At 39.1% G+C, this 25265-nt stretch overlaps 1 protein-coding gene across 2 annotated transcripts in view; it reads left to right on the forward strand.

Moving 5' to 3' along the window:
• LRP6 (LDL receptor related protein 6) overlaps positions 1 to 25265 on the forward strand; it is a 129670-nt gene that overhangs the window by 60658 nt on the left and 43747 nt on the right. The window contains exons 4-7 of one of the 2 annotated variants that reach the window (XM_051625959.1): positions 1142 to 1338; positions 2070 to 2201; positions 11163 to 11559; positions 12049 to 12220. In XM_051625959.1, coding sequence (XP_051481919.1) covers positions 1142 to 1338; positions 2070 to 2201; positions 11163 to 11559; positions 12049 to 12220 — 898 coding nt within the window. The remainder of the gene's footprint in view (positions 1 to 1141; positions 1339 to 2069; positions 2202 to 11162; positions 11560 to 12048; positions 12221 to 25265) is intronic. The other variant, XM_051625968.1, reaches the window with a different exon arrangement.

Genomic DNA, 25265 nt, shown 5'->3' on the forward strand with positions numbered 1-25265 from the left:
CTGATCTTCATAGTGTACCCTATATAGAAGGAGTAGTAGAGCTGTGGGGTCAATCCTTGCTGCTTTCAGTCCAGAAGAGGGATGATGATCTCCACAGTTCAGTGGGAGCTTGCTTTATGTGGGAGCATATGTGCACCCACAGTTAAAAAGAAAGGAGGTGGGAAGAAGCACTTGTGTAAATGCTATTTTTGTGGCCCTGCTTTCAGCAGGGTGTTGGTTCAGTAGACTTCCGGAGTCATCATCCATCTCCATCCTAGTCTCCATCCTAAGTTTTTCTGTGATTCTGAATAAAATAGCCATAAAAATTGAGCTATGCAACTCCAGTTCTGAGGAACCGGGGTACTGATAATTAGTTTCTACATCACAAGAACCTGGAAAAACTGTCTTCAGTAATGTTTGTGCTGCATTTTTGTGATGGCTAATGAGCATGTGTTTGTATATATACATAAAATATGTGAGTATACTCTTTAATTTTGTTTATGAATCTGGAGACAGGTGGTGACCCAATTTGCTCAGAAATGATACCATTGCCATGGCAGATCAGTAGAACTCTTTTTAATAGCACTGCTTATAATAAAAACAATAGCTTAATAATTATCATAATAATGAGTCATGAAACTTTAAAGATTTCTTTACAGTTGAACTATTTGCCATTAGAGTATATTTTCAGTGGCTCTAAAGAGTGAAACTGGAAGAGGTGGGTGGACTTCTGATTGACCGAATGCTGTCTCAGTTTGAAATCTGAGGCTGAAAATCATGGATGTCATAAATCAACAAGCAGTGGTCAGAGTTACATAAAATCAGCTGGTGTTCTCTGGAATGGTGCATGGTGTCTTAGAGCCCAACAGGTACTGAGTGTTAAAAGGGTGCTAAGAAATAGCCACAGACCTAAGTAGGGATTTCAGTTGGCACCTCTTGGCCATCTGTGCATCAGTAGGCAGCCTGGAAATAGGACTCCTATGTTGTTACCCCATATTATTCCCGAAACTGGGTGCACTATATTCGTTCCCCATAAATAAATACAAAAGTTTTGGTCAACAGTACTTGCACTGTAAAACCTCTTTTCACAAAGGCTAAGTTCAAGGAAAAGCGTAGCATGAATCATGTTTGAGCGTTCATTTTCTTCCCTGTGCTCTCTTAGGCAAGCAGTGGTTAAAGGCTCCCTTCCACATCCTTTTGCTTTGACGCTGTTTGGGGACACGTTGTACTGGACTGACTGGAACACACATTCAATCTTGGCCTGCAGCAAGTACTCCGGGGAGGACCTGCGTGAAATACATTCCAACATCTTCTCTCCCATGGATATCCATGCTTTCAGCCAAAAGAGGCAGCCAAATGGTAAGCTGTCTTGCTTTCTTTTTCTTTAACTTCAAGTTGGCACTGATTTGCAAAAATTTTAATTAGTCTTTTGGCGTGATGGTGGGTGGCTTCGCTCACGTCATGATGCAATTTTTCCAATGCAGAGATTGGGAAAAGACCCAGTGAGAAACCAAATATTCTCTACATTGTGTTTTAAGTGCAAAAAACATCTCTTTCTTATTTTCTGCCTGCCACATTTATCCTGTGTTATTCCCTTTTCTGTTTCATGTGCCATAACTTTAGGCAACATGGCATTTTGTTTTTTCCAAGCAGTAGTTCCTGAATGGAAAGCAGTGTTAACTTGGCAGATTATATTAAGCGATACTAGCTCTGTGTAATAACCACTGTCTTAACCATTGTGTTAATTTACTGTGTTTGCATTTTGTTTTTATACATACCACCACTATACATTCAGCACCAACAAACTTGAATAGTTTGTGAAAATGAGAAGGGCAGAGCTGAAACAAGTCTCTTGTTTAGAGCTGCTTCCTCAAGAAAGGAAACATTCAACATCCATGAATTTTGGTACTATAAATACCCCACTACTCAACACTTGTAGTTAATTTTTTCTTGTTCTATGTTCAGCATTTCTTTCTTTAATCTGTGTTGCTGCCACTGTTTCTACCACTCAAATGCTGTATGTGTCTTAACACATGAGATGAGGTCATTCGTTATCAGAAGCATTAATCTGTGTGATTTATGTTTAACAGCTACAAACCCATGTGGAATTAATAATGGTGGCTGCTCCCACTTGTGTTTGATGTCTCCTACCAAGCCCTCTTATCAGTGTGCATGTCCCACTGGTGTGAAACTTCTTGAGAATGGAAAGACCTGCAAAGATGGTAGGCTTTGTTTTTAAAAATCCTTTTAGATTAAGCACAAATTAGTTTTTGGAGGGAAAGAGGTTCTTTCAGCTTCAGTATGTAATGTGTATTTAGAGGTGGGAAATTATGAAATCATTTCCAATACAGTTAAAAATTATAGGGAAATGCCCCCTATCTTTCAAAAAAAAAAGATGCTTGTGGCTGAAGAGCAGGTTACCTCCAGTTACAAAATTTAGGTTGCAATTTTGTCTGTCACTAATTCTCTGCAAGTTTTTTTGGGGTTCTGTTGTTCCTGTTCATAGATAAAATGATATATACATCCTCTTTTTTCTCTAAAATGTTTCTAAGATTATTTTTCATGCATTACTATTTGACTAATAGGATGGTACAATGCAAACAGTTCCACTTTTGTAAGATCTGATGTCTGTTCATTATACACATGTACATCTGGAATCTCTTTTAGTTCACATGCATGCAGTTAGGTCCGTACACCTCTATATAGGAACCAGAAAGAATGGCATGGGTTTTAGTAAGTTTTTCAGCCTTAAAACCCAGAATGTGATTGAGCCTTTGGGCTGCTAATGATCACCCCAAACTGTTTTTAGTAAGTGTCTAACTGTGTATGATTTTAAGTTGTTGTGTCTTATAAATATAGTGATGTTGTGCTGTGGTTGCTGTAGATAATTAGCTTGCTCATAGCCATCTTTCATGCAGATCATCTTTCTATGACAAAGGTAAATGGAGGAAGAAACAGAGCAGAATTTACTGTAAATAGGCTAAATAAAATGTATGTAGAAATATTTTTTGTTAAATTGTTATTTTATATTTTAAAAATTCTTCTAGGCTTGGCAGCTAATGTTCAGTGTTTTCTTTAATTTCATGCTATTTCATGCTCTCTGCTGATTATTTTTATGCAGCTATTTGTGTCTCTGTGAACCTTGTTAAAATAAATTGCTGCTTTTATGTGAAAAACTCAAATTAGCCTTGCAGGATTGTTTGTAAGAACTTACCGATACATGCACAAGATGGTGGGGTTTTTTTCCATTTCTGCCAGCATTTAATAATACTTCTGTGGGTTGTTCATATTTAGTCAGAATGTGACACAAATTCACGTGTTTTTTAAAAAATACTTGGTTTGCTTAGATAAACTCTTTTGTGGCAGCAGATAGCTAAAGCAGTTGTTACCTGATACAGGTGTGTTTCCAAAAGCAGGAAGTCCATGGGGGGGACAGGGAGTGGTGAAGATTTGATCATTTGCCAAAGCAGAGGCAGAAAGCTAAGGCGGCAGAGGGTGAAGTTCGAAGGAAAACAGTTGGAGCAAGCCCTGGAGAGATCGAGAGAGAGAAATTGATTCTCTTTGACTTACTGCTGATAGAAAAAGGGCCAGTGACTGCAGGCAAAAGAGGAGCTGTATCGGTTTGCTCCCCACATGCTGCTTTCCGAGTAACAAGTCTTTGTATCACAGAAGCACCCACTTCCCTGCTCAGGTTCAGCCGCATGTCTTCATGCAGGCAACCTGCCACACAGGTTGCTCTGTGCCAAAGTGCTGAATGGCCCCTTTCTAGTGTATCAAAGTAAATTACCAAAGGCTAGTAGATGAGGGGTATTTAAAAAAGAAAACACAAAACGCAGGACCTTATTAGAAGGACTTTAACTTCTCATGCAGAGATACTTAAAATCATCAGTTCACTTTTTCAGCTATCCCTTGTATCTCAGAAATTATAGCTGCTGCTCTTTTTTTCCTGCTTCCTGAACACGCAAGAAGCCAAATTGTGTGTTCCCCGTCAGCCATAAAGTATATTTGGCTCACAAAGTATAGCTTCCATTTTATCAAAAATGTTGTTAACTAATTAACTACAGCAGGTTGTCCATCTGTATGCAAAAATCTTCATGCAAGAGCATTGGCTTACCTTCCGCTTGTCAGTAAAATGTTGCCTTTCTAACCACCGTTTTGCTATTGCATCTTACCAAAACACTGCTGCTCCCTTTTAAAGAAGAAAAATGGGTGGGAGGAGGGGTGAAAATAGAGACTGTGTTTATTCAGCTCAGTGGGTGTTGCGTACCACTGCTTCTAGGACTTAGAATGAGTTAGCACATAACCCAAGTGAAACAACCTACTCAAACTATGCGTCAGATCCGTGGATTTCCCTTAACTTTGATGATACTGTGCAGAGCTGGGAGGTGTGTGAGGAAGCTTCAGCATTTAGAGCTGAGCTTACCCCAAAATAATTAAATATTGTTGAGTGTTTTCTTTCACTCCTCTCACAGAGGAGAGATATGGGTTATAGGCTTAGGTCTTCTGCAAGTGACCTGCATCTTTCCAGAGCTCTTCAAGGCAGAGGTTCACTGGAATTTCTTCTCATAGTTGTGAAGGCTGCAATTATTGATTTGTGGAAGAGTGGAGAGCATGGCAGTTGAACAGAGCCAGACTAGCCACACACAAGATTTTGAGGTGTAAACCTGTACGTGTTTGTGTGTTCAATTCCTTTATTAGTCTGCTGAGTGACCCTGGGGAAGTAAACTTCTTTCTTCTTTTTCAGGTGTGTGGGGTGAGGGGGTTGGTTGTGGTTTCTTGGGTTGTTATTTTTCCCTTTGTGCTTGCCTGTTTACTATATCTGCTGTGAAAGTAGAGCTGAACCCTGAGAACCAACCATTTTTACCTTGGATCACTTCAGCATCTATCTATTATGCTGCAACAGACTGAAATGCCAAGTGATTAAATCACCATTTGCAATTAGAACATATATATTTCTTTTGGGAAAGGAATGAAGAGGAATGACTTAGAGGTGAAGAAAGATGAAAAATGAGGTTAAGAGTTTCTCTTCCTTAAGACTATTTTGTCTTTAGTAGTAGACTAAAGTCAGACTGATTCCTAAACTGAATTGTTTCATGCTGAAAGGAGCCTTTTTGAGCAGAGAACTTCATTTCATGCTGTGCTGATAAGAGCACCAGCCTGGACTGGAAAGATTTTGACGGGTAAATTTTGAGTGCGTGTTTGTGGTGTTTGCAGTGCTTTGGCATTGACAGATGATCCTTGCAGCCAAAGGTGAGACTGGCTGACCCTTCCTGAGCAGTTTCCATGACAACCTAGCATTTTGAATAATCTTGGTTTATAGGAAATCTTTTCCTTTCTCCCTTTGCTCCTAGTGTTAGTTTCTTTGTTTTGGTTTGGTTTTTTTGTTTTTTCTTTTGTAGGGTTTCTTCCCTCGTGTCTTGGAGGAGTTTTATCATTTCTTGTGAGAGCTATGAATATAATCCACCATGTACAACCCTGACCTCCATTTAGAAACACTTTTCCATACTGTTTCAGGAAAAGGTGGTAACTTTAAGTAAAATAAGCTATTTTTCTAATAACTGGTAATAGTGGCTGGTTGTTCTTGTCTTAATTTCTATTCCTCTTATGAAGCAAAACAGTTATTTAACTGATGTGTGGGCTTGTAGCAAGCTGTTGCCTCCCTCTTTGCCTAGATGAAAGTTTATAAATCCATGTCCCTCAAAGTAAAGAAAAGCAGAATAAGTGGTTTTCATGGCCAGGTATTCCTCAGTCAGTAATGTCTGAAATGAAGAGTTCTGTCTGAACACCCAGGTACTTCTGCCAGGGAGCTTTTACCTGCTGTCATTGTATTCTTGGTAATTTATTGTCCTCTTCTGCAGGACATACTGGACTTTTTCAAGTATTATAGGCACTGCTGTTCTGAGTTTGAGAGTGCTGTATTCAAATTACCTGTTTGACAGTAGTTTTTATAAGAAAATATAGGTTTGTCTTATGGGTTTATAATTGGAGTTACGTACTTTTTAGTGCTTGAAGTTCTCTGTCCATGTGCTCAGCCTCCCTCTTTGCCTGTAATGAATTTTACTTATTTCCCTCATTTGCTACTACCAATACGGATCTGTGGCTTGTACTGGAAAAACCAGTGGTGAGTTCAGCTGAGCAAGGAGATGCAAGGTTCTTCATGAAGAAAAAGCACTGTTTCAGACTTCCATTTCAGCCTTTCTTTGATTATTTCTCTTCGAGGAGAAGGATTTTTATTTTGTCTATGGATGCTCTCATCCTTTCTAGGCCTGGAGTCAGTAATCAGAAATTTGCATTTCCTTTTGCGATTTAGGGCTGTCCAATGGGAAATTTGCTTTTTGGGAGTAACCATAATCCTGATTTGACTGCACAGATCAGGCTGTTGATTTAACACCCTATTTATTTCATTTTCTTTTAAAGGAAAGAAAAAAAAAATATTAGTTTTGGATACACATAATTTTGCCTTTGTAGTTTTAGGGTTTAACTTGTCTAGATGAAAAAATCTTGTTTATATTGTAACATCAGGGGCTATCTGACAATAGTGACTTTACAACTTGGAAAAGACATTTAGGAAATAAGTATTTTAGTCAAATGTGTGGTGATTCTATTGAGGCTGTATCTTGATTTGTGTGAGACAGAGAATGCATTATACATGTCCTAGGTCTAGCACTTGTTAGGTATGAAATCCTGAGTATGTATCTGGGTTGCTGTAAAGTTCAATAACTTATAAATGACTCCGGCCTGTATTAAGAATGCAATTAATTACATGTAGAGGTTAGTAGGGCATTAGGCATTGGACTTTAAAGCTACACTGTTGCATGTATCTGCATGCTTGCTCTGTTTCCCCTCTTCTCCCCCTTCCCTTAACTTCAGCTAGCATATAGATTTAAATTATTTTTATTTTTAATACTGATTTCCTGAGGAAAGTATTAGATCTGGGACTAATGTAATGCACCATCCATGAGTTTGTAATCCCTTCTTTCAAAGTGCTTAATAAAAGTAGGCTAAAACTCTCAAAAATAAGAGTGCAGTAAAGCTTTTATGTCCATATTTAGACGTCTTAAGCAAGCAACTTGATTTTACCAAAATTACTAACTATCCTGAATACCCCATGACTTCAGGCACTGCCAAAAAGAATCCTGAACTTGGTCCCCAATTTGAAGAGTGTGAGAGGGTTTGTTTATGGTTTGTTGTTTGTTTTGGTTTGTGGTTTTGTGTGTGTGTGTGTTTTTTGGTTGTTTTTAATAAGTTATAGGTTGCTAGGGTCATTTAGGATTGTGTGGGAGATCTGCAAGGAGGGCAAGCAGAATGACTTTAAATATGGGACAGCCATAGGCCTACTCTGTCTGCAGGTGTTTGCAGGGGGACTTTGTACACAGTGGTTTGAAGGCTATGAGCGCACATGCCAGCATAACTGGTGGTCTGTGTCCTCAAATCTGTATTCGAGATGTACTTATGTCTACAGGCACGCTTGTTTTGGGTGCAGTGGAGATCACCAGTAGTTAGAAGACAGAAGCGTGGACAATATACTCTGCTCCACATCTCTATGTTTGTCCTTGTATGTGCAGTCTGAGCTGTCTAGAGGAAAATCTGCCTCAGGTCTGCATATGCGTGGTGAGTTCAGAGTTCTGGTTGCAGCCCTGGTGCAACTTCTGAAAGTACTGAAGCCAGTTGATGTTTGAGATGTTTTATATGTTAGTGGCTCATTTCAGTCTCCAAGTAAGTACTGATAAATTGAATATAATAATAATAAAGAGCTATGCTGGAAGGCAGCCTGCGCTGTGTTTTCCCTCCTTTTCATATTTTATTTTTTTTTAAATGTCCATACCCCCAGTGTTCTCCATCATGAGAGTCAGGGTTTTTCCTGGAGAGGCAGAGTGAGGAGGTGTGGAGATTCTGCTGTCACATTATAGCTTTTGCATCCTAGCTGGTCCTGGGAATAGAATTGAACAAAATTGATTGATTCTCTTATGCCCTGGCAACCTTGAGTACCTTGAGCAGACTTCTGACTGAGTGGTGATCAATGGCTAGTCAGGTAAACTTTGTACAGCTGGTGTTTGCCACAAGGTGTTTGTTTTAGTTTTGAGACCATTGTTTTTTTCTTGGCTGCTATCAAGGTGGTAATGGGATCAGTCCATAAATGTGCCTGTGCCTATTTCATGCAGTTGCTATTTTTGCATTTGTTGGGAGAAGCCTGAAGGCATTCAGACTGATTTTCCCTCAACCTACTTTGAGGTGAGGATGCTTCTCTGCTACTCAGTTTCTTTTTCTTAGCCGGAATGACTGGTGATTTAACTAAGCAGCTGAGGTGTCGATTTTCAAATGGGTGGGTAATAGCTCTAAAGTAAGCTTTAAACATTTTATTGCTTGCTTGGAGGGGGGCAGAGTGTGTTTTAGTGGAGGCTGGAATGTTAGCCAAGCCTCCAAATAAAGACCATGAAATTCTAAGCTGGGGGATCCGGAGTGCAACACGGGTTAGCTGAAAGCCAGTCATTTCCCGACGCTGAATTAAAGCTTAGACACAGTGGGTTATTTGACTAAACAACAGAGTTGCAACCCGAAAGCAGGATACTGAAGCTCTTGAAATGAGTCGTCTTTGAGAAGAATTGAAAGGTCATTTGGTCAATTTTAAGGGTGAGTTTCAGGAAAGGCAGGGTTGTACTCAATTGAGTCTTTCTGAGGACCTGACATTGGTTCTTCAGAATGACTGTGAACTTCAGCTAGGGGATGCAAATTATTCTTAAATTATGTCTTACACTTTTTCTTTGTATAGTAGACTATATATCGCTTTCTTAACTGTTTAGAAATCTGAGGCTAGTGCATTTGCTGGACCTTAATTTTACTAGGTAATGCAGAAGAGGTACTGTTGCTTGAGATTTTTAATATGATTTTCATACTTTTTGTTTAGAAGGTAAGTTGGATAAATGTCCTTGAAGTTGGTAAGGAAGTACTAGAGATTTCTTTCCTAGTTGAACCTAAATAGTTTGGGTTACTTACATTTTAAGACTATAATGCAGCTGAATGCTTGGATCTTGATGCTGAATTGTGGGATATGTTTAGTAGCATTAAATACAGATGACATAGACATGCAATTACAGGTCCCCTTTTCCTGATATTAATTAATGTATCAGAGTTAGTCACTACAAGAACAATTGAGCAGCATGTACATGTGCTTCTGAACATAAGGTGTTTTAGGACAGAGGATCTGAAAGCTGATCTTAATCCATTTTGGACTACCAATCAGGAACACTTGTAATAATAATCTCAGTTTCATTTATTGAAAGGTGCTGGTCTTTGCAGCAATGTGAAGGTGTCTTAGATGCTTCTAATGTGTTAAACTTACTGCAAATTAAGCAATGGCATTTCTTCAAAGCTTGGCATGCAGCGAGGTTTCATCTAGCACCAATAACAATTACTAACTTTTAAAAAAAAAAATTGGCATCAGACACCAAAATTCTTTTTCCATCAGCAATCTACGTGCTTTAATTGTTGCTCTTTGGGTTTTCTAGCCCTTATTTCTACCTCTGTAAGGTCAAGATATGGACAGAATGTGGCTTGGCAGTGGGTCTTTTTCACTGCAATCTTGATGCTTTTATTTTTCTAAACCTTTTTCGCCCCTCCCCCTTCTGACCTCACACCGACATCAGTCCCTGCCAAAATCTTTCCTCAATTTAAGGAGAGCCATTGCAACACATTTTCCCTGCATTTAGAATGCGCACATTTTTCACCTTAGCTCAGGCTTTCCTGAGGCTTGAGCTCCTTTTATCTCTCTGAGACTTCAAACTGATAAGTGAATTTATTTGGAATGGGGTGTGGTGGTTGTTTATAATTAATTACACTGAAATCTAGTGACATAGAAATAGAATCAAATAATCGAATTGTTCGAGTTAGAAGGGACCTTTAAAGGTAATCTAGTCCAGCCCCCTGCATGTGCAGGGGCACCTCCCACTAGACCAGGTTGTCCAAAGCCCTATCCAACCTGCTCTTGAGCACCTCTAGGGAGGGAGCATCCACAGCTTCTCTGGGTAACCTGTTCTAGTGTCTTTAATGCCCTCATTGTAAAAAAATTCTTCCTAATATCTAATTCTACCCTCTTTCAGTTTAAAACTGTTACCTCTCGCCCTATACTACACACCCTGCTAAAAGTTTATCCCCAACTTTCCTGTAGGCCCCCTTTAAGTATTTAAAGGCTGCAGTAAGATCTCCTGGTGGAGCCTTCTCTTTTCCAGGCTGAACAACCCCACCTCTCTCAGCCTGTCTTCACAGGAGAGTTCTCCAGCCCTCTGATCATCTTCATGGCCCTCCTCTGGACCTGCTCCAACAGGTCCATGTCCTTATTTTGCTGGGGAGCTCTGAGCTAGAATGAGAATTAATTGGAACAGACAATTACATCTGTTATTGATTAGATGCCCAGCACGTGTACTATTACACAGCTTGTGTTGCCCTGTGTGAAAACATCTTCCTCAGTGCAAGCTGATCTTATTTATTGTGATTCTGACTTTGGACCTAAAAGCCAACAAGGTCTTTGTACACTTCAGCTCAAAATGACTTTATATGATACTTATTTGTCTTCATGTCTTCAATAAGCTTGTTCTCAAGAAAGATGTGAGAAGCTAACAGCCCTGCTGCTTTGTGTGGTCTCTGTACTGTTGTCAGTTCTCACATTTGATGGCTCTGATAGGATTTTCTCAAAGGAGATTAACTTTGTGGCATTCTGTGTTAGATTTTTTCCCCATTCTAAGGGGGTTCTTGAAACATGCAACTTGTTTGTCATGGTTGTCCCCTATACCAACAATAGCAAACAGTAAATTATTGACATGATTAGTTTTTCATCTAAGAGGCTGTAGGCCATCTGTTGATTTGCAGAAAATAGCAGCATAGTCACTGCGTATCTATTTCAGTACCTTTGGAAGGAATGATAGAAAATGTGTCCAACATAATACATTTTGGTCAAGGAAATAACCACTGAATTTTCTCTGTAAGCACATCTGACTTCTACAGAAGAGTAACTTCACATTTGAAGCCTGAGTGGAACTTTGTGCTGGTGCCCATCAGTTTGGTTAGATCCTGTGAGACCAAGGTAGCTAGACTAGCTTGTACCAAGTGGTGCAGAATTGGGTTCGCTGTTTACAGGCTTTTACTGTATCGTGTTGGTAAGATGACTGTATTTTGCCTTGTTCACGTAGGTGCCACTGAACTGCTGCTTCTAGCCCGCCGGACAGATTTGAGGAGGATTTCGTTAGACACCCCAGATTTTACAGACATTGTTTTGCCACTGGAGGACATCCGTCATGCCATCGCCATTGACTTTGATCCTCTGGAAGGGTACATCTATTGGACCGATGATGAAGTTCGGGCCATCCGCCGCTCCTTCATCGATGGCTCGGGCAGTCAGTTTGTTGTCACGGCACAGATCGCACATCCTGATGGCATTGCTGTGGACTGGGTTGCCCGGAATCTGTATTGGACTGACACTGGCACAGACCGTATTGAAGTTACAAGGCTTAATGGGACCATGAGGAAAATCTTAATCTCAGAAGACCTGGAAGAACCCAGAGCTATTGTGCTGGATCCCATGGCTGGGTGAGCGTTTTTTAAATATTAGTCGTGTCAAGAAGATAAACATTTGTCTACCTGTATGCAGATGCAATGAGAAACTTTGGAGTCTTCAAAATGAAAGTACTGGAATTTTTGAAAGTTAAGGCTCTGAGGCACAGGGACTGCTGTCTCCCTTTGTCTGCCTAGCTAGTCATGTTACGTGTCTTTAGGTTTTATTCTTTTGTTTAAAAAGATTTTGGGGGACTCTGTTGACCTGTTTGGTTATTTTTACCTAATAGCACTGATTATGTCATGTTGCTGACCAGACTGGTACAGGAGTTCTGTGTAGAGGGACAGTGTGTTTACGTGTCAATGGTTTGGGCATCCTTTCTTAGGTGAGGAAATACATTTGGCTTAGAAATGTACTTTTCTTTGTGCAGTATAGTTTCAGGGAATGGTAGTCCAGAAGAAGCTATGTGAATATTGAATGTTTGGATTAATATAAGTTCTAAAGATTTTTTTTTCCTTTGTTAGGTACATGTACTGGACTGACTGGGGAGAAATTCCAAAGATCGAGAGAGCAGCATTAGATGGCTCAGACAGAATTGTGCTGGTGAATACCTCACTTGGCTGGCCAAATGGACTGGCACTGGATTATGCAGAAAGCAAAATATACTGGGGAGATGCCAAAACGGACAAAATAGAGGTTTGTAATTGCACCTGCATTTTTAATTCCATGGAGTTACAGAATGTAGTTACTCTGCTTTTCTAGATGTTTAAATTCTCATATAGTGCAAAAGAGCAATGGGATAAAGGGTGAATTGTGCCTTAAGAAATAATTGTTTATTTTTCTGCTTTAGGGCAAGTTACTATTTTCCCTCCGTTTTTCTGTGTGTAAAATGGAAAATAGATCCATGTAGTAGAACCCTCTTTTAAAAAATGTATGATAAGGATTTGGTAAATAAATTAGTTCTTAGGTCATCAAGGAAAAAAGCTCTTTTCTGGGAGTAATGTTTGTAGGTTACAAAGAAATTATCTTTCGTTTTTTGTACTGCTCAGCTTAGATCCTAGCAGAAAATATTTTGAAGAAATAAATCTCATTTCACATACAATAATTTCTACTCCAACAAATCCTCCATACTTTGCATCTCCCTTATTTTATGATGGTATCTCCCTTGTTTTATGATGGTTCCAGTGAAGACAGATTTTCCTTCCTTCCTGGTATGTTCTGCTGAATCTTTTAATTGAAAACAAAATGGCATTTTTTTCTTCTCTCCCACTGAAAATCTTGTGTTTATTTTGCTATATAACATTTATGGAACAATTTGACCTTTATTGTCCCTTTGTCAGCCTTTGAGAAAATAGTATTGTTCAGTGTTTGTTCAGTTTACTATCAAAAGGCAAAAGTTTTCCTGTAAGCAAGAGACTTGGCTACTACTGCGTAGTAGCACCATCTACCTTTGTTACATCTTGGTAGATTTACCTTTCTTTTAATGAATGGTAGCTTTCCTTTGTGAATGCTTGCCATTGCAAATATTTTTCAATACTTATTATATTAGGCACATTATCTTCTCTAGTCCTATGAAATGTTTTTCTTTATAATTTCAAATAAGTCAATGTGAAGTCATAGTCATGTGCTGGAAGGTCACATATCTGTTTGTTCTCCTTCAGAGTCAAAGTAACTCCAGTCCTGCAAGGTGAGTTGCTTTGAAGCACTTCTTGGGAGAGCCTCAGGGAGCATGGTTTTCTTTCTCCTGAAAACAAGATTTATAGTCTGTAATTCACTTAACATTATACTAGCTCTGAGAAAAGATAGGGAAAAGAGTCTTAGCTGTGCTTAGAGATTTATTTATAACAGATTGAGCACTTCAGCCCTGATACTGTCTTGGACTTGGATGTATCTTGTAAAAGGAAAGTTGGGCATTCTGCACTCTCATGCTTGCCAAAGCATTGAGATTTTTACATGTGCTTCGGTCTTACTCAAACCGTGGTTCCATATTTGTTAAAAATGATTCTGTTCAGTGCTGGACCAGTTTGTAATAGAAAATTTCATCTAGATAGGCATGAGCTCACTGCTGCAATTCTGTCAAACTGGCTAGAACACATGATATAATGTTTATGCCAACGTTACTGTCTCTGTGGCAGGACAGAAGATATCTGATCTGGCACAAAGTCTGCTGGAACAATTTCTGTTTCATTGTTTTTAAATCAACGTGAGCCAGCAGAATGAATTTGTTCCAGGTTGTCATGTAACATCTATTCAGAGCATTGGAGAAGATTTATCATGTTAAAGTTTCAGAATTACTAGTTCTTTTTCCTATGAGGCTTCAAGTGCTAGAGTTATAATTCTAGTGCTGCTGCTTTTTATAAAAAGTTAACTGTTGTTAACTCTTACTAATGTGCAGAAAACCTTGGAAAAGCCTGGCTAAAGCCTTTAAAGCAACAGAGAAGAAATTCTACCAGTTTTTCTTTGGTGTTTTTGGGTTTTAATTTTATTTGATGATTTGGGTTTGGTTTTTTTTATTGCAGATGATGTTCATTTAGGGGTATATGACAGGGATCTATAAAGTGAAGAAAATATGTTTAAGGTGATCAGGACTTCCTACACACACCTTTTTTGGTAGAAAAAATTGGCATTAATAAATGATACTGGCAGATGATGGGTGCAGAACAAACAAAAACAGATGGTTCTTCAAACAGTGTGTGGTAACTTGTGGAAATGGTTGTGGATGTTAAAAGCTTACATGTGTTACTGGGAAGACTGGGGTAAGTTTGTGGAAGGGAATTCCACTACAGTTTACTAGGAAATAGAAATGCCTTCTGAGCCACAAATCACTAAGCTGTAAATTGCTGTAGAATGAAAAAGGCTTCTTGGAAAGTTTCAGTATGCACTTGCTTTATTATGCTACTCCATAAGCATAAGTTTTGATTATTCTCTGAAATTGAACGCTGGGGTGGGTGGACCTTGGGACTGAATCCATGCAGCCTCTCTCTTTTCCTGTGTTGAGGTCATTGTATTCCTTGAAGGTTGGGGAGTCTTTGTTCTTTTAACTAGTTGAATTAGCTTTAGGAAAAACTTCATGTTCTTCCTTAGATATAGTATTGCTGCTTATTAAATGCACTTAAGAGTGACAGAAATGGGTTGATAATCAATGACCTCTGATAGTGATACAGTGTGAGTTCAGTACAGCTTCTGTAATTAGTAAAGCAGGGAAGGGCTCTGTAGGATGAAGAGGGACTGTTCATCCAAGAGAATGGTTCAGTTTAAAGTAGATTATATTGTCCTCCATCCCCCCAGTGTGCTAAGTAATGCAAATGTACTGGTGAGTTTCTTTACTGATCGAACAGTGAATTTTCTGCAGAATCTTGCATGGCCTCTGAAGTCTTTAGACAGATTGATTTTGTTATGGTAGGCTACAGAAATCTCAGGCTGCAATGAAACTATCTAAATCTATGATAGCTAAAATATTACTAGTATTTCAAGTATTTTCTTTTCCTCCTATTGCCTTTCTCTCCTATGGCAACTATGAATCCTGAGGAGATCTGTAACACTTTTCCTGCCCTTCCCATCCATTTTTTTATATCAGTATAGTAGAAGATGTTTTGACCTTCAGTAAATGTTTTAAACTTGTATTTGGAGAAAGAACACTGAAGGAGGTGCAACAAAGAGGGTATTTGTGACAGGATCAAAAGATGAAACTTGGACGTAAAGCCATTAGAATATATGCTTTACTTGTATGTGTTTGTATTTATTTGGGAGGAGGGGTAAAAAAATCAGGAAAAACATGTTTTTTAGTTGCACTCTATTGCCTTTAAGTACTTTTTTCATACATTATTTTGCACACATTGTGCTTTTTTAAGTTTTGTTTTTCTAGTACGTGGAAATCCTCAGAACCCGTATTTAATTGCAGCGCTACCAAATGAGTGTTTCTTGCAAGCAATGTTTCTGGCTTGTTTGTGCTATGTATGAGCTTTTATTATTTATTTTTTACACACTGATTCGTGCTATACTGTTCTGGAGCCCCCAGACGATAATAAAGCATCAGCAGGGGTTAATGGAGACTGGTAGGGGGTACAGCAGGGAGCTTTTGTTCCCATTTTATCTGGCAGCCTGCAGCAGGCAGAAGCAGGCTGTGGCTCAACAGCTTCGTCATTTATCTCGGTCAGGTTTCACTGCTGATAAACTTCTATTGAAATGGATGGTTGCTATTGTGCTTACCAGTAGGGAAGATTTCTCATTGACTTGCTACAGGTTTAAAGCATTTTTCCTGCCGTGCTATGAGGTTAAAAATGTATGATGTGCTCTGTTGAATTGCTCTTATGTTTTCCTGCTCAAGTGAATATTTGTCTTCTGAGCACGTACGCTACCTGTTTTAAGGCATAGGTTGGATTTAAAATGGTCAGCAAAGCTTGGATTGATCAAGCAATTATAAATGCGGATTTGTGTGTTAAGAGGAAATAATGATGACAGGACTGATTTTTCACAATTTTGCAGTCTTTGCTTCATTTTTCTTTATTCATCTTCCTTGTTCTCCATTCTCCGAGCCAGAGATGACACCCACTTACACCTACTAGTGGTGAGCTTAAAGAAAGGACTCTGCCTCCCATGCAGATCCAACCATTATGTAGTGATTCTTGAGTGCAGCTCTAACTTGAAGTGTTTCTGCATTCCCAAATCTATTAGCCGTGCCTGGCATTACTGTCTCTAATCCTTATGATTAATATGGAAAGTCTTATAACCTGCTGGTTTTCAGCATAAGTACACACGAGTCTTCAGAAACGAGCCTTGTCATACAACAGAACGTGGGTGCTGCCAAGACTCTTTTGAGTACAAAAATCTTGAACAGAAAAGACCTTTTTGTGTTTGACCCAGGAGGTAATAGCTTGGCATCTAGAGAATGCTCTAATTCATATTCTAATCCTGAAATTGCAGGGCTACATTTTCCTCTGATGACAACTCCCTCAATTTTGCTGCCATCCTAATAAGGAAATTTTGTTTTCTAAGCATTCACCGTTTATTTTCCAACTGAGAAATTTTGTCTCATAGCATTAGTCTTTGTATTGTGAAACGCTGATGACTCGTAAACCTGATTACTGATCCTGTCTCATCCGCCTTTAGTTTGAAGCAGAGGTTTGAAAATTGAGAACCAGAAACCATTGAATTCCTAGGTGTTGAACACAGCTGCTTTTGTGTACTTCCATTAAACTTTTGCTGGTATGAGAAGTAAGGTAGCTGAAACAAATATCTGAAGTTGCTTTACTGTTTAATTTTGGCCACAATTCATTATCCACCTGGTTTGGATAGTTGTGGCACATGGGGACTTCATTCAGCAAAGAAGTGGTGTGTACTGCAGAAAGCAGGGGCAGATCCCTTGTCTCCATCCCAGTTTCAGAAATTTAAAGCTTACTTTGTCAGAGAATTTCCAGCTATTTCTTAATGCCTGCTAGACATTACAGATTTTTGAAAGTAGTAGTAGATTAAGGTAGACTATTTTTTAAAAATAGTAGTAGACTATTTAAAACAAATAAACAAAAAAAAACCCCAAACAAAACAAACAAAAAAACCCCAACAAACCCCCAAAGAATTAGTCTATAATTTTTTAATTGCTGTTTGGGAGATTTCTTCTGAATGAATTTAGGGAAGAATTTTATTTCATGATGTAGCCCAAGACTGGAAAACTGTATTACAAAGCAAACAAATGACAGCCATAAACTAGATATTAATAAAGTCTTTTGACTGTCAAAGAGCCGGATACAAGAATTTGAGTGGCCTCTTATCTGTGGACCCCAAATATTGAGCCAGGGTCTCCTGGCATTGTAAGCTTGTTATTATTTAAAAAAAAAACAACCCTGAAAGTTAAATTCTGCTTTGGCTTTTGAGCATGATCCTAAGTGTTTTAATATAAAAGTGAAAATGAAGAAACAAGTTTAAAACATCCATGCTGGTTTAAATTCAAGAATACTAAAATCTCAACTTTTTATTGCATTTGATAAATTGAGAATATCTAAATAAAACTGGACTGTGAGAAGTCTGATTGTTGAGACACCCGTTACAAACCACTTGTGCTGACAAGTTCTCGTAGAAGTCCTGAGGAATATGCTATCAGCACTGTCATCCTTAATGGAATAGAGAAAGGTTCCCAGCACCTCAGCAGAAAGAGGATACCAAAGGAAGGTTTTGGGTAGGTACAACTAGAACTCCTGCCCAAGACTAACCTGATTGATCTGGGTAGCAAGCATGGTATTTTTCTTAGAAGTGAAATTACTGCCCTAAAAAAGGATGTGAAATTATAGAAGGCTTGGATGTTCAGTTTTAAAATGGTTCTTGCATCCTGTGTTTCTCCTAATCTGTGTGTAGTTTTCATCTAATGAGATGTGGAGATTGTCAGCTCAGTAAGTTGCCTATGTTGCCTTTACAGAAATTGTCAGAAATCAGCGGTCCCGGGATATGGGTTGATTTACTCTAAAGCAAATGTTTTTAGTAGATTGGATGAGTCCTACTCTAAAAGCACCTCTTATCTCCTGTTAAGTCTAAGGAGAGCCTGGAGTGACCATGTCAGAGGCAGATGTCTACAGTCATTGGACTGTTCACTGAATCATTGGACTTGCCCAAACAGCAGAAAACTCAGCACATTTTTTTCCTTCTACAAAACAAATCAATACAGTTACTTATGGAGGAGTCTGGAAAGCACCAAGTTGGGTAGAGAACAAATTAAAAAACAAGGAGTTCCAGGGCAGGGTACTGAAAGAGATTACCTTGGGAAGGAAGAGGAGATAATAGAGTCTGTTGTTCTTGTGCAAGAGCATTACAAGTTGTTGCTGAAGTTAATCTTGCAAAACTGTCCCCCAAAAAACTGAGGGTTTGGTTTGGTCTTGGCTGGTCTCCTTTGCTTCCTGCAAAGTGTGTGGTTACTGATGGGACTTAGCTGATAAATGATAAGTTGCAAAAGCACAGTAATTCACATTCTTTGTCTGTACCCCTATAGCCTAAGCCCACATAATACAACATCCTTGGACTGTTGCAACTCTACCCTATGTATTAATGTACCAGAATTAATGTCCATAGACAAGCATCTTTATTCACCTGTTTTGCCACTGAATCTTTTCAGAAGATCCTCCTTTTTTCCTGTGAAAACCTCTCTTCTTATCCGTTCATAATTTCATCTCAATTTTTTGTCTTAGCCTGCTCTTTATTTGTATTGCATGAGATTGACTCGGAGATGTCATATTTGATTGCCACAATGGTTATAAACTCCTTTCCCTGCCTGCTTGTCACTTCACCTGACTTGAGCCGTTTCATTGAAAACTCAATCAGTTGTTTCTAAAATTAAATTCCATCACTGAGAAAACAGTTCTGTTGTTGGCATTGATTGATTAGCAAGCTAGGAAAGTTGTCCTGTTGTGACATAAATGAGCTTATAAGAGTGTCTGTACCATGATAGAAAGGGCTATTTATGAAGTTAATCTCTATTCTGTTTTTACATATTTATCTTCACTGCAGTCCTATTAGGAATCTTATCCAAGCTCAGTAAAAATATATTTTGAATTCTTTAGAAAATTGATTAGATCTCAAAAGGAAATTGAGGTGCTGGGGAACTGTTAAATTAGAAATTCGTAATGGCTATTGTAAAACAATTAACAGTAAGAAGCTGTAGAGTTGGCTGGGGGCATTTGACTTCTGAAGCAAATATAAAGGATTCCAGGTATCTCTTCTGCTGATTTCTCAGGATTTTATTGCAGTGAAGAGATGGCTTCCTATTTCATATCTAAAAGATTCCTTAACATTTTGGAATTGCAGGAAAATATTTTTAACAGTAAGTTAATGACACTGACAGAATAATTGTCTTGTGTTTAAACTTTCTGTTCCTCAGCCCAGGTGAGTATAGTTGATTGGGACTTTTTTTTTTAGAGGGAAAGATTAAAGAAAGAGGAAATTTAGAGAAGATGTCAGTTTTTTCCTCTCTTAGAGCTGCTGCTTTATACATCTATTGTATACTATTACTGCAGCTGTAACAGTAGAATCATGATGATCTGTTTATGTTGCTTAAAGAAGTAAATTGAAAATACAGTTCTCAAATCCAGTCTGAAAATATGCTAATGTTCAGAAGGCATTTTAGCTTTCTTTTAGAGGTATTTTTGAGAGGTGGTGTCCCAGGTTTTTTTTTCCCTTAACCAAATAAATGTAATGGGTTAGTTTTGTTTTTAACTTCTCTGGTATAGTAAGAATCATGTACATTTAGGCAGAAGATACACAGTCATATCCTTGATTAGCGGTGTCATGAACTGAGGCAATAGGCATTGCAGCAAACAAACACCACATGTAAGTATCATTGGATAATCAGGGCTGAAGTAACTAACCCTAAACCTTGAATATTCCTGAACTACTTCAAGTATAATGCAGGCCTCATTCAAAATTGATTTCCATAGTATGTTGAAATATCTGGGATATATGTATTGAATGCAGTATTTCACAGCTGTCTTACAGTAATACTTTGCAATCATCTCATGCGGATCAGTATTAATGATCGGACTCATGAGAAATTCTTTTTCACCTAATTGTTTTTTAGTTGTATGTATTCTTAGAGTGTTTTAGCATGACCTGTGCTGAAATTGTGAAGGTGGTGATGCTTTCTGATGTTTTTCTGCTGTCTTTCAAATTATTGCAAGAAACCAAACCTGTTGTTAGAATGACTCCAGAGTTTAAGGTCTGCTCAGGAAGAACTGACCTTTTTTCCTGTGATATTTCCTTCATATAAGTCTATGCCAAATGGCTGGGGGTTTTTTGTGGTTGTAAGGTAAACCATAACTATAAGTATATTTCAATGTGTACCCAGGAAACAACAACCTAGTGTGTTCTGCATTTGTGGTACATGTGACAAGCAAATCATTTCCACTGAGTCAGAACACTCTTATTCCTTATCCTTTCAGAAAGAAGAAAAATGCTACAATTGAATTCTTCCTTTGAATCAGTGGGAAGAGATGGTTTCCAGCTGTGGTCTCTTCTAGAAATTTTGTAGAGGTGGCACAGTGATGGCAGCAGTATTTGAGCAGGGCGGTTGAGCTCCTGTATATTAAATGGGGTCTCTTGGTCTCTTTGAGGGTCGATTAGCTAGTACTGGTAAAGGTGCTGACCTTCAGGAACCAATAGATGGTTAAGGTCTCTGTTGTTTGTCCAGAAATCAGCTGTCAATTTTAATAATCAGAGTTGATGTTCAAGTTATTCTTTTGTTATGAGATGTTTGTATCTGAAATTAGAGCAGTTTATGGATTTTGCCAGAGGAAGCTTTTTATTTTGTTGTTTTTGTTTTACTGATGTGTGTGTCTGAAATAAAGTCCTGGCAACATCTTGTGGTGTAGCTGGGAGCTTTCAGTCCATCACGGAGGCCTATTCCGTTTTTGTAAGTGATGTTTAATTTTTTGAAGATACAGAGTTACTAGCTGTTGTTTATAAATTTTCACTGACTATTGAATTCCCCTGTTTCAGTCATCTGAGAGAGAGTTTAGCATACGTGATACATACCTGCTCTCTGATCATTTATAACTACATCCAAAAGAGGACCCAGGAAACTACAGGTCCGTTAGTCTTACTTCAGTCCCTGGAAAGAATTCTGGAAACTTGCAAGCCACATGAAACAGGTGATTGGGAAAAGTCAACACAGATTTACCAAGGGGAAATCATGCCACACTAACCTAATCACCTCCTACAACAAGATAATATTTTCTGTTGACGTGGGGAGAGCAGCAGATGTTGTTTACCTAGACTTCAGCAAAGTTTTTGACACTGTTTCCCACAGCTTGCTCCTGGACAAGTTACAGACTGGATGGATGGTCTGCAACATGGGTAGAAGATTGGCTCACAGGCCACACCTCAGAGGGTGATGATCAGTGTTTTTAGTCAGGTTGGCAGCTGACTGCCAGTGGAGTCCCCCAGGGATTGATACTGGGCCCCATGCTGTTCAGCATCTTCATAAATGATGCATCTCACCAAGTTTGATGATGAAAGTAAGCTGAGTGGTGAGATGGACTTGACAGAAACAAGAGCCATCTTGCAGAGAGACCTGGACAGGCTGAAAGAGCAGGCTAGGAAGAACTATGTGAAGTTTAACAAAGACAAGTGCAAAGTCCTGCACATGGGATAACATAACCCAGGAGCCCAGTACAGATTAGGTTCTGTGTGACTGGGGAGCAGCCTTGCTGAAAGGCACCTGGGGGTCCTGGTGGACAACAAGCTGAACATGAGTGGGCTGTTGCAGCAACAAAGGCAAATCAGATCCTGGGTGTTCACAGGACATTTCTAGCAGAGATAGAGACATGATCATCCCACTATACTCAACAAAGGTGACTGGGGGGTTGGAGCTTCTTCTGTGTGAGGAAAGGCTGAGAGAGCCAGGACTCTTTAGCCTGGAGAAGGGAATACTGAGGGGAGACCTTATTAATGCCTAGAAGTATCTAAAGGATGGGTGCAAAGAGGATGTAGCCAGACTCTTTTCAGTAGTTCCCAGTGACAAGATAAGAGGCAACAGGCACAAGCTGGAACATAGGAAGTTCCATTTAAATATGAGGAAAACTTCTTTGCTATGAGGGTGACAGAGCACCAGAACAGGCTGCCCAGGGGGTTGTGAAATATTAAAAACCCACCTGGATGCAGTCCTGTGTAATGTGCTCTGGGTGATCCTGCTTTTGCAGGGGGGTTTGACTAAATGATCTGTAGCATTCCTTTCCAACTCTGACAATTCCATGATTTCTTTAAGGCTTGTTAGGCTGCACCTAGAGTGCGATGTCCACCTCTGGTCCCCACAATTCAAAAAGATGCAAACAGAGTGGAGAGCACCCAAAGGAGAGCAACAAAGATGACCAAAGGGCTGGAGAACCTGTCCCATGAGGAAAGATTGAAGGAGTCAGGTCTTTTCTCCTTGGAGAAGAGACAGCTCAGGGAGGACCCCCAACAGTTTTCCAGTACTTAAAGGGAAGCTACAAGGAGGATGGAGGCTTTACCTTCACTAGGAGCCACATGGAGAGGACAGGCACAACTGTTACAAGTTGCACTGGGAGAGGTTTCATGAGAAATAAATGTTTTACAGTGAGAGCAATCATTCACTGGCACAACCTCCACATAAGACTTGTGGTGGAGTCTCCATCACTGGAAGTTTTCAAGTTGTGACTGAATGGAATGCTAGATAATCTCGTCTAGGCTCCCTTTCCCACAAAAGGTTGGACCAGGTGATGTTTTGAGGTCCCAACCAAGCTGGGCTAGTCTATGATTCTTTGGTTCTACAGAATAAAAAATTGAACTGTGCTCATGAGTTAAGATGGACAGTAACAGTTTGCACACTGTCACCCTGCTTATGGCACTAGGTTAATTATGAGTCGATCATATTGGGTTTGACAGTCTCTCAGGTTTGCATCTGGAAGTGTGTTGTTTCTTGAGCCTGCATGCTGTCTGGGACTCTTATGTTTGATATTGATCTAAGTATGGCCCAGTAGGGGCAGACAGCTTCTATTACTAGAAATTCCTCAGTGCTGTGGTGTAAGTTAGTGTACCTCTGGTCTCTACTGCCACTTGTCTTGGTCTCTGCTAGACCTGAGTGGACTGCTAGTCTGCATAGCTTTGCCAGGGTTCCAGCATGAGCTCCAACGAGAGCTTGGGATAGGTATAATGGTTGAGTTCTAGACCTAAAGCTATCAAACTACAAGTGTAAACTGACATACATTCAAATCCTGAATTATGAAAAAGGTAGGATCACTTCATTAGCCTATGTATCACAGTTATTACTGGTATTCAAGAGTGAATTGAATTCAGGATATCTGACAATAAGAAAGACCCTTAGAACATATCACTGTGCAATCCAGTCTGTAACTTTATAATAGAAGTAATACTTAAAAACTGTTATTTTATTATTCCTGTTGACCATTAGGTACAGCATCTTAAAATACAACCACATTTTCAGCATTAATTTGTTTTACATAAGCTGTGTTTTCATTGAGGCCATAGGTTTGCATTCATTATTGTCCTATGATAAGCAAACCCGTTATTCTACAGGCAGGATACTTGATAATTTTTCTGAGCCCATTTGATTTTTGTACTTAGTTTCTTTTCCTTTTTTTTCATGCAACTACTCGCTCTTTCAGTAAAGGTAGTGTTTGTGGTTGCACCACATCTGTTTCCTGTTGTAGTCTGTATTCTCACTGTGGTTTGCAGTATTCAGAATGGCCTCAGAATATGAAACCCACACCACGTTGTGGTTAAAGCAACATAAACCACTGGAGACGCTTCCTCATAGCAGCAGAAGATGGGTTTTTTTGTATGGGGGGTTCAGTGGGAATAGGCTTCTCTGTGGTAAGCTGATCCATCTGAGCCTGGAGAAGGGGAAGGAATGTATAAAGCAATATTGGCTGGGAATCAGTTGTCACCCAAATTTCAGTCTGTGAAAAAATTATGCTTATATTCTTTGAAATTTATTTCAATTAGTGATTGTTTTTTATATGCATTCATCCCTTTATCTCTTGTCGCTTCTACCTTGCACCAGACTCTTTGGTTCTTTAGCCTATTGATGAAATTCGACTCAAATTTCCCAAAATGCAGCCAAAATGACCGCAGGCGGCTTGGTACTATGAAACTATTCATATGGTGGTACCCAGCAGCTGTTGATAGTAATATTGCACAGATGGGGTCAGGTAAGATTGCAGTGGGGGTAGGGTGGCAGGTATAAGTGCTTTCAGATAGGCATCTGTTTTGACTACGTGGTGTAAATCAGTCTTTCAAAATAACCCAAACAAGGCAAAACAAAAATTAATTAAAAGCAGATACTTATTCCTTAAGTCCTCCCTTCTCCCTGACTTTCTTTCATTGTAAGAGAAAGCTTATTTGAACAGCTCCCCTTTTAAAGTTAGCCAAAAAAAGTTAATCTCACACCATACACCTTTCAATTAATTCTCTTCGCCAGTAATTAAGCACCTCTTAAATACAGAAGTTTCTTCCTTTAGGAAGTACAAGGCAAGAAGTATAGTAGCTAAAGGTACGGCTTTGTCATAGTGATGTTTTGGTGGTTATTACTGCATCGTTTTAGTCCATTTGCTTTGCAACATACCATCCATTCTGTGTATCTGTTGGGTTTGCTTAGCAAACACTAATTGCTATTTATGAATATTAATTAGTTCAAGCAAATGGCTAATCTCTGGAGTTTAGGGTGGGGGGGAAACAAGTCATTGCAGAAATGCAAAGTGACTTGCAGTTAGAAAAGGGGCTCACCAGTTTTGCATAGCATTAGTTGTGGTGGTTTCTTGAAGGGATAGAGGGCTTAAGGACTGTAGTTCACAGTTAATCTTACAGATATTAAATCTGTGTCCCTGGTTCTAAAGTTAACCATTAATCTGTCACTTATCAAAGCCATGTAGGAGGCATGCTGCTAGGAATTGAGAGAGCCAGCAAATGCTGAAAATTTGTGAAGTAAATGGAATAGCAGGACTTGTTTTCAAAAGGAAGTCCAGAAATTAGGCAATTATGCTGGGCTCTGAGCCCAGCTAAACAACCAGTGATACAAAAACCTATGTTTGGATTTGGTTACCAGTGTAAAGGACATAAGTTACAGCTTTAGGATGGTAAATGCACCATAATGCAAAGTGAAACTGCAAGTACTGCGCTTGACTTTCTAAAGGCTCCAAGTAAGAATGCAGGGAGAAAAAACTTTGCACCAAGAAATGTGTATCTTATTTTGTGATGTGTGTGCCTTAGTGCATTTGTAGAACTGTGC

This window comes from Apus apus, chromosome 1 (genome assembly GCF_020740795.1).
Source record: "Apus apus isolate bApuApu2 chromosome 1, bApuApu2.pri.cur, whole genome shotgun sequence".
Taxonomy (NCBI): domain Eukaryota; kingdom Metazoa; phylum Chordata; class Aves; order Apodiformes; family Apodidae; genus Apus; species Apus apus.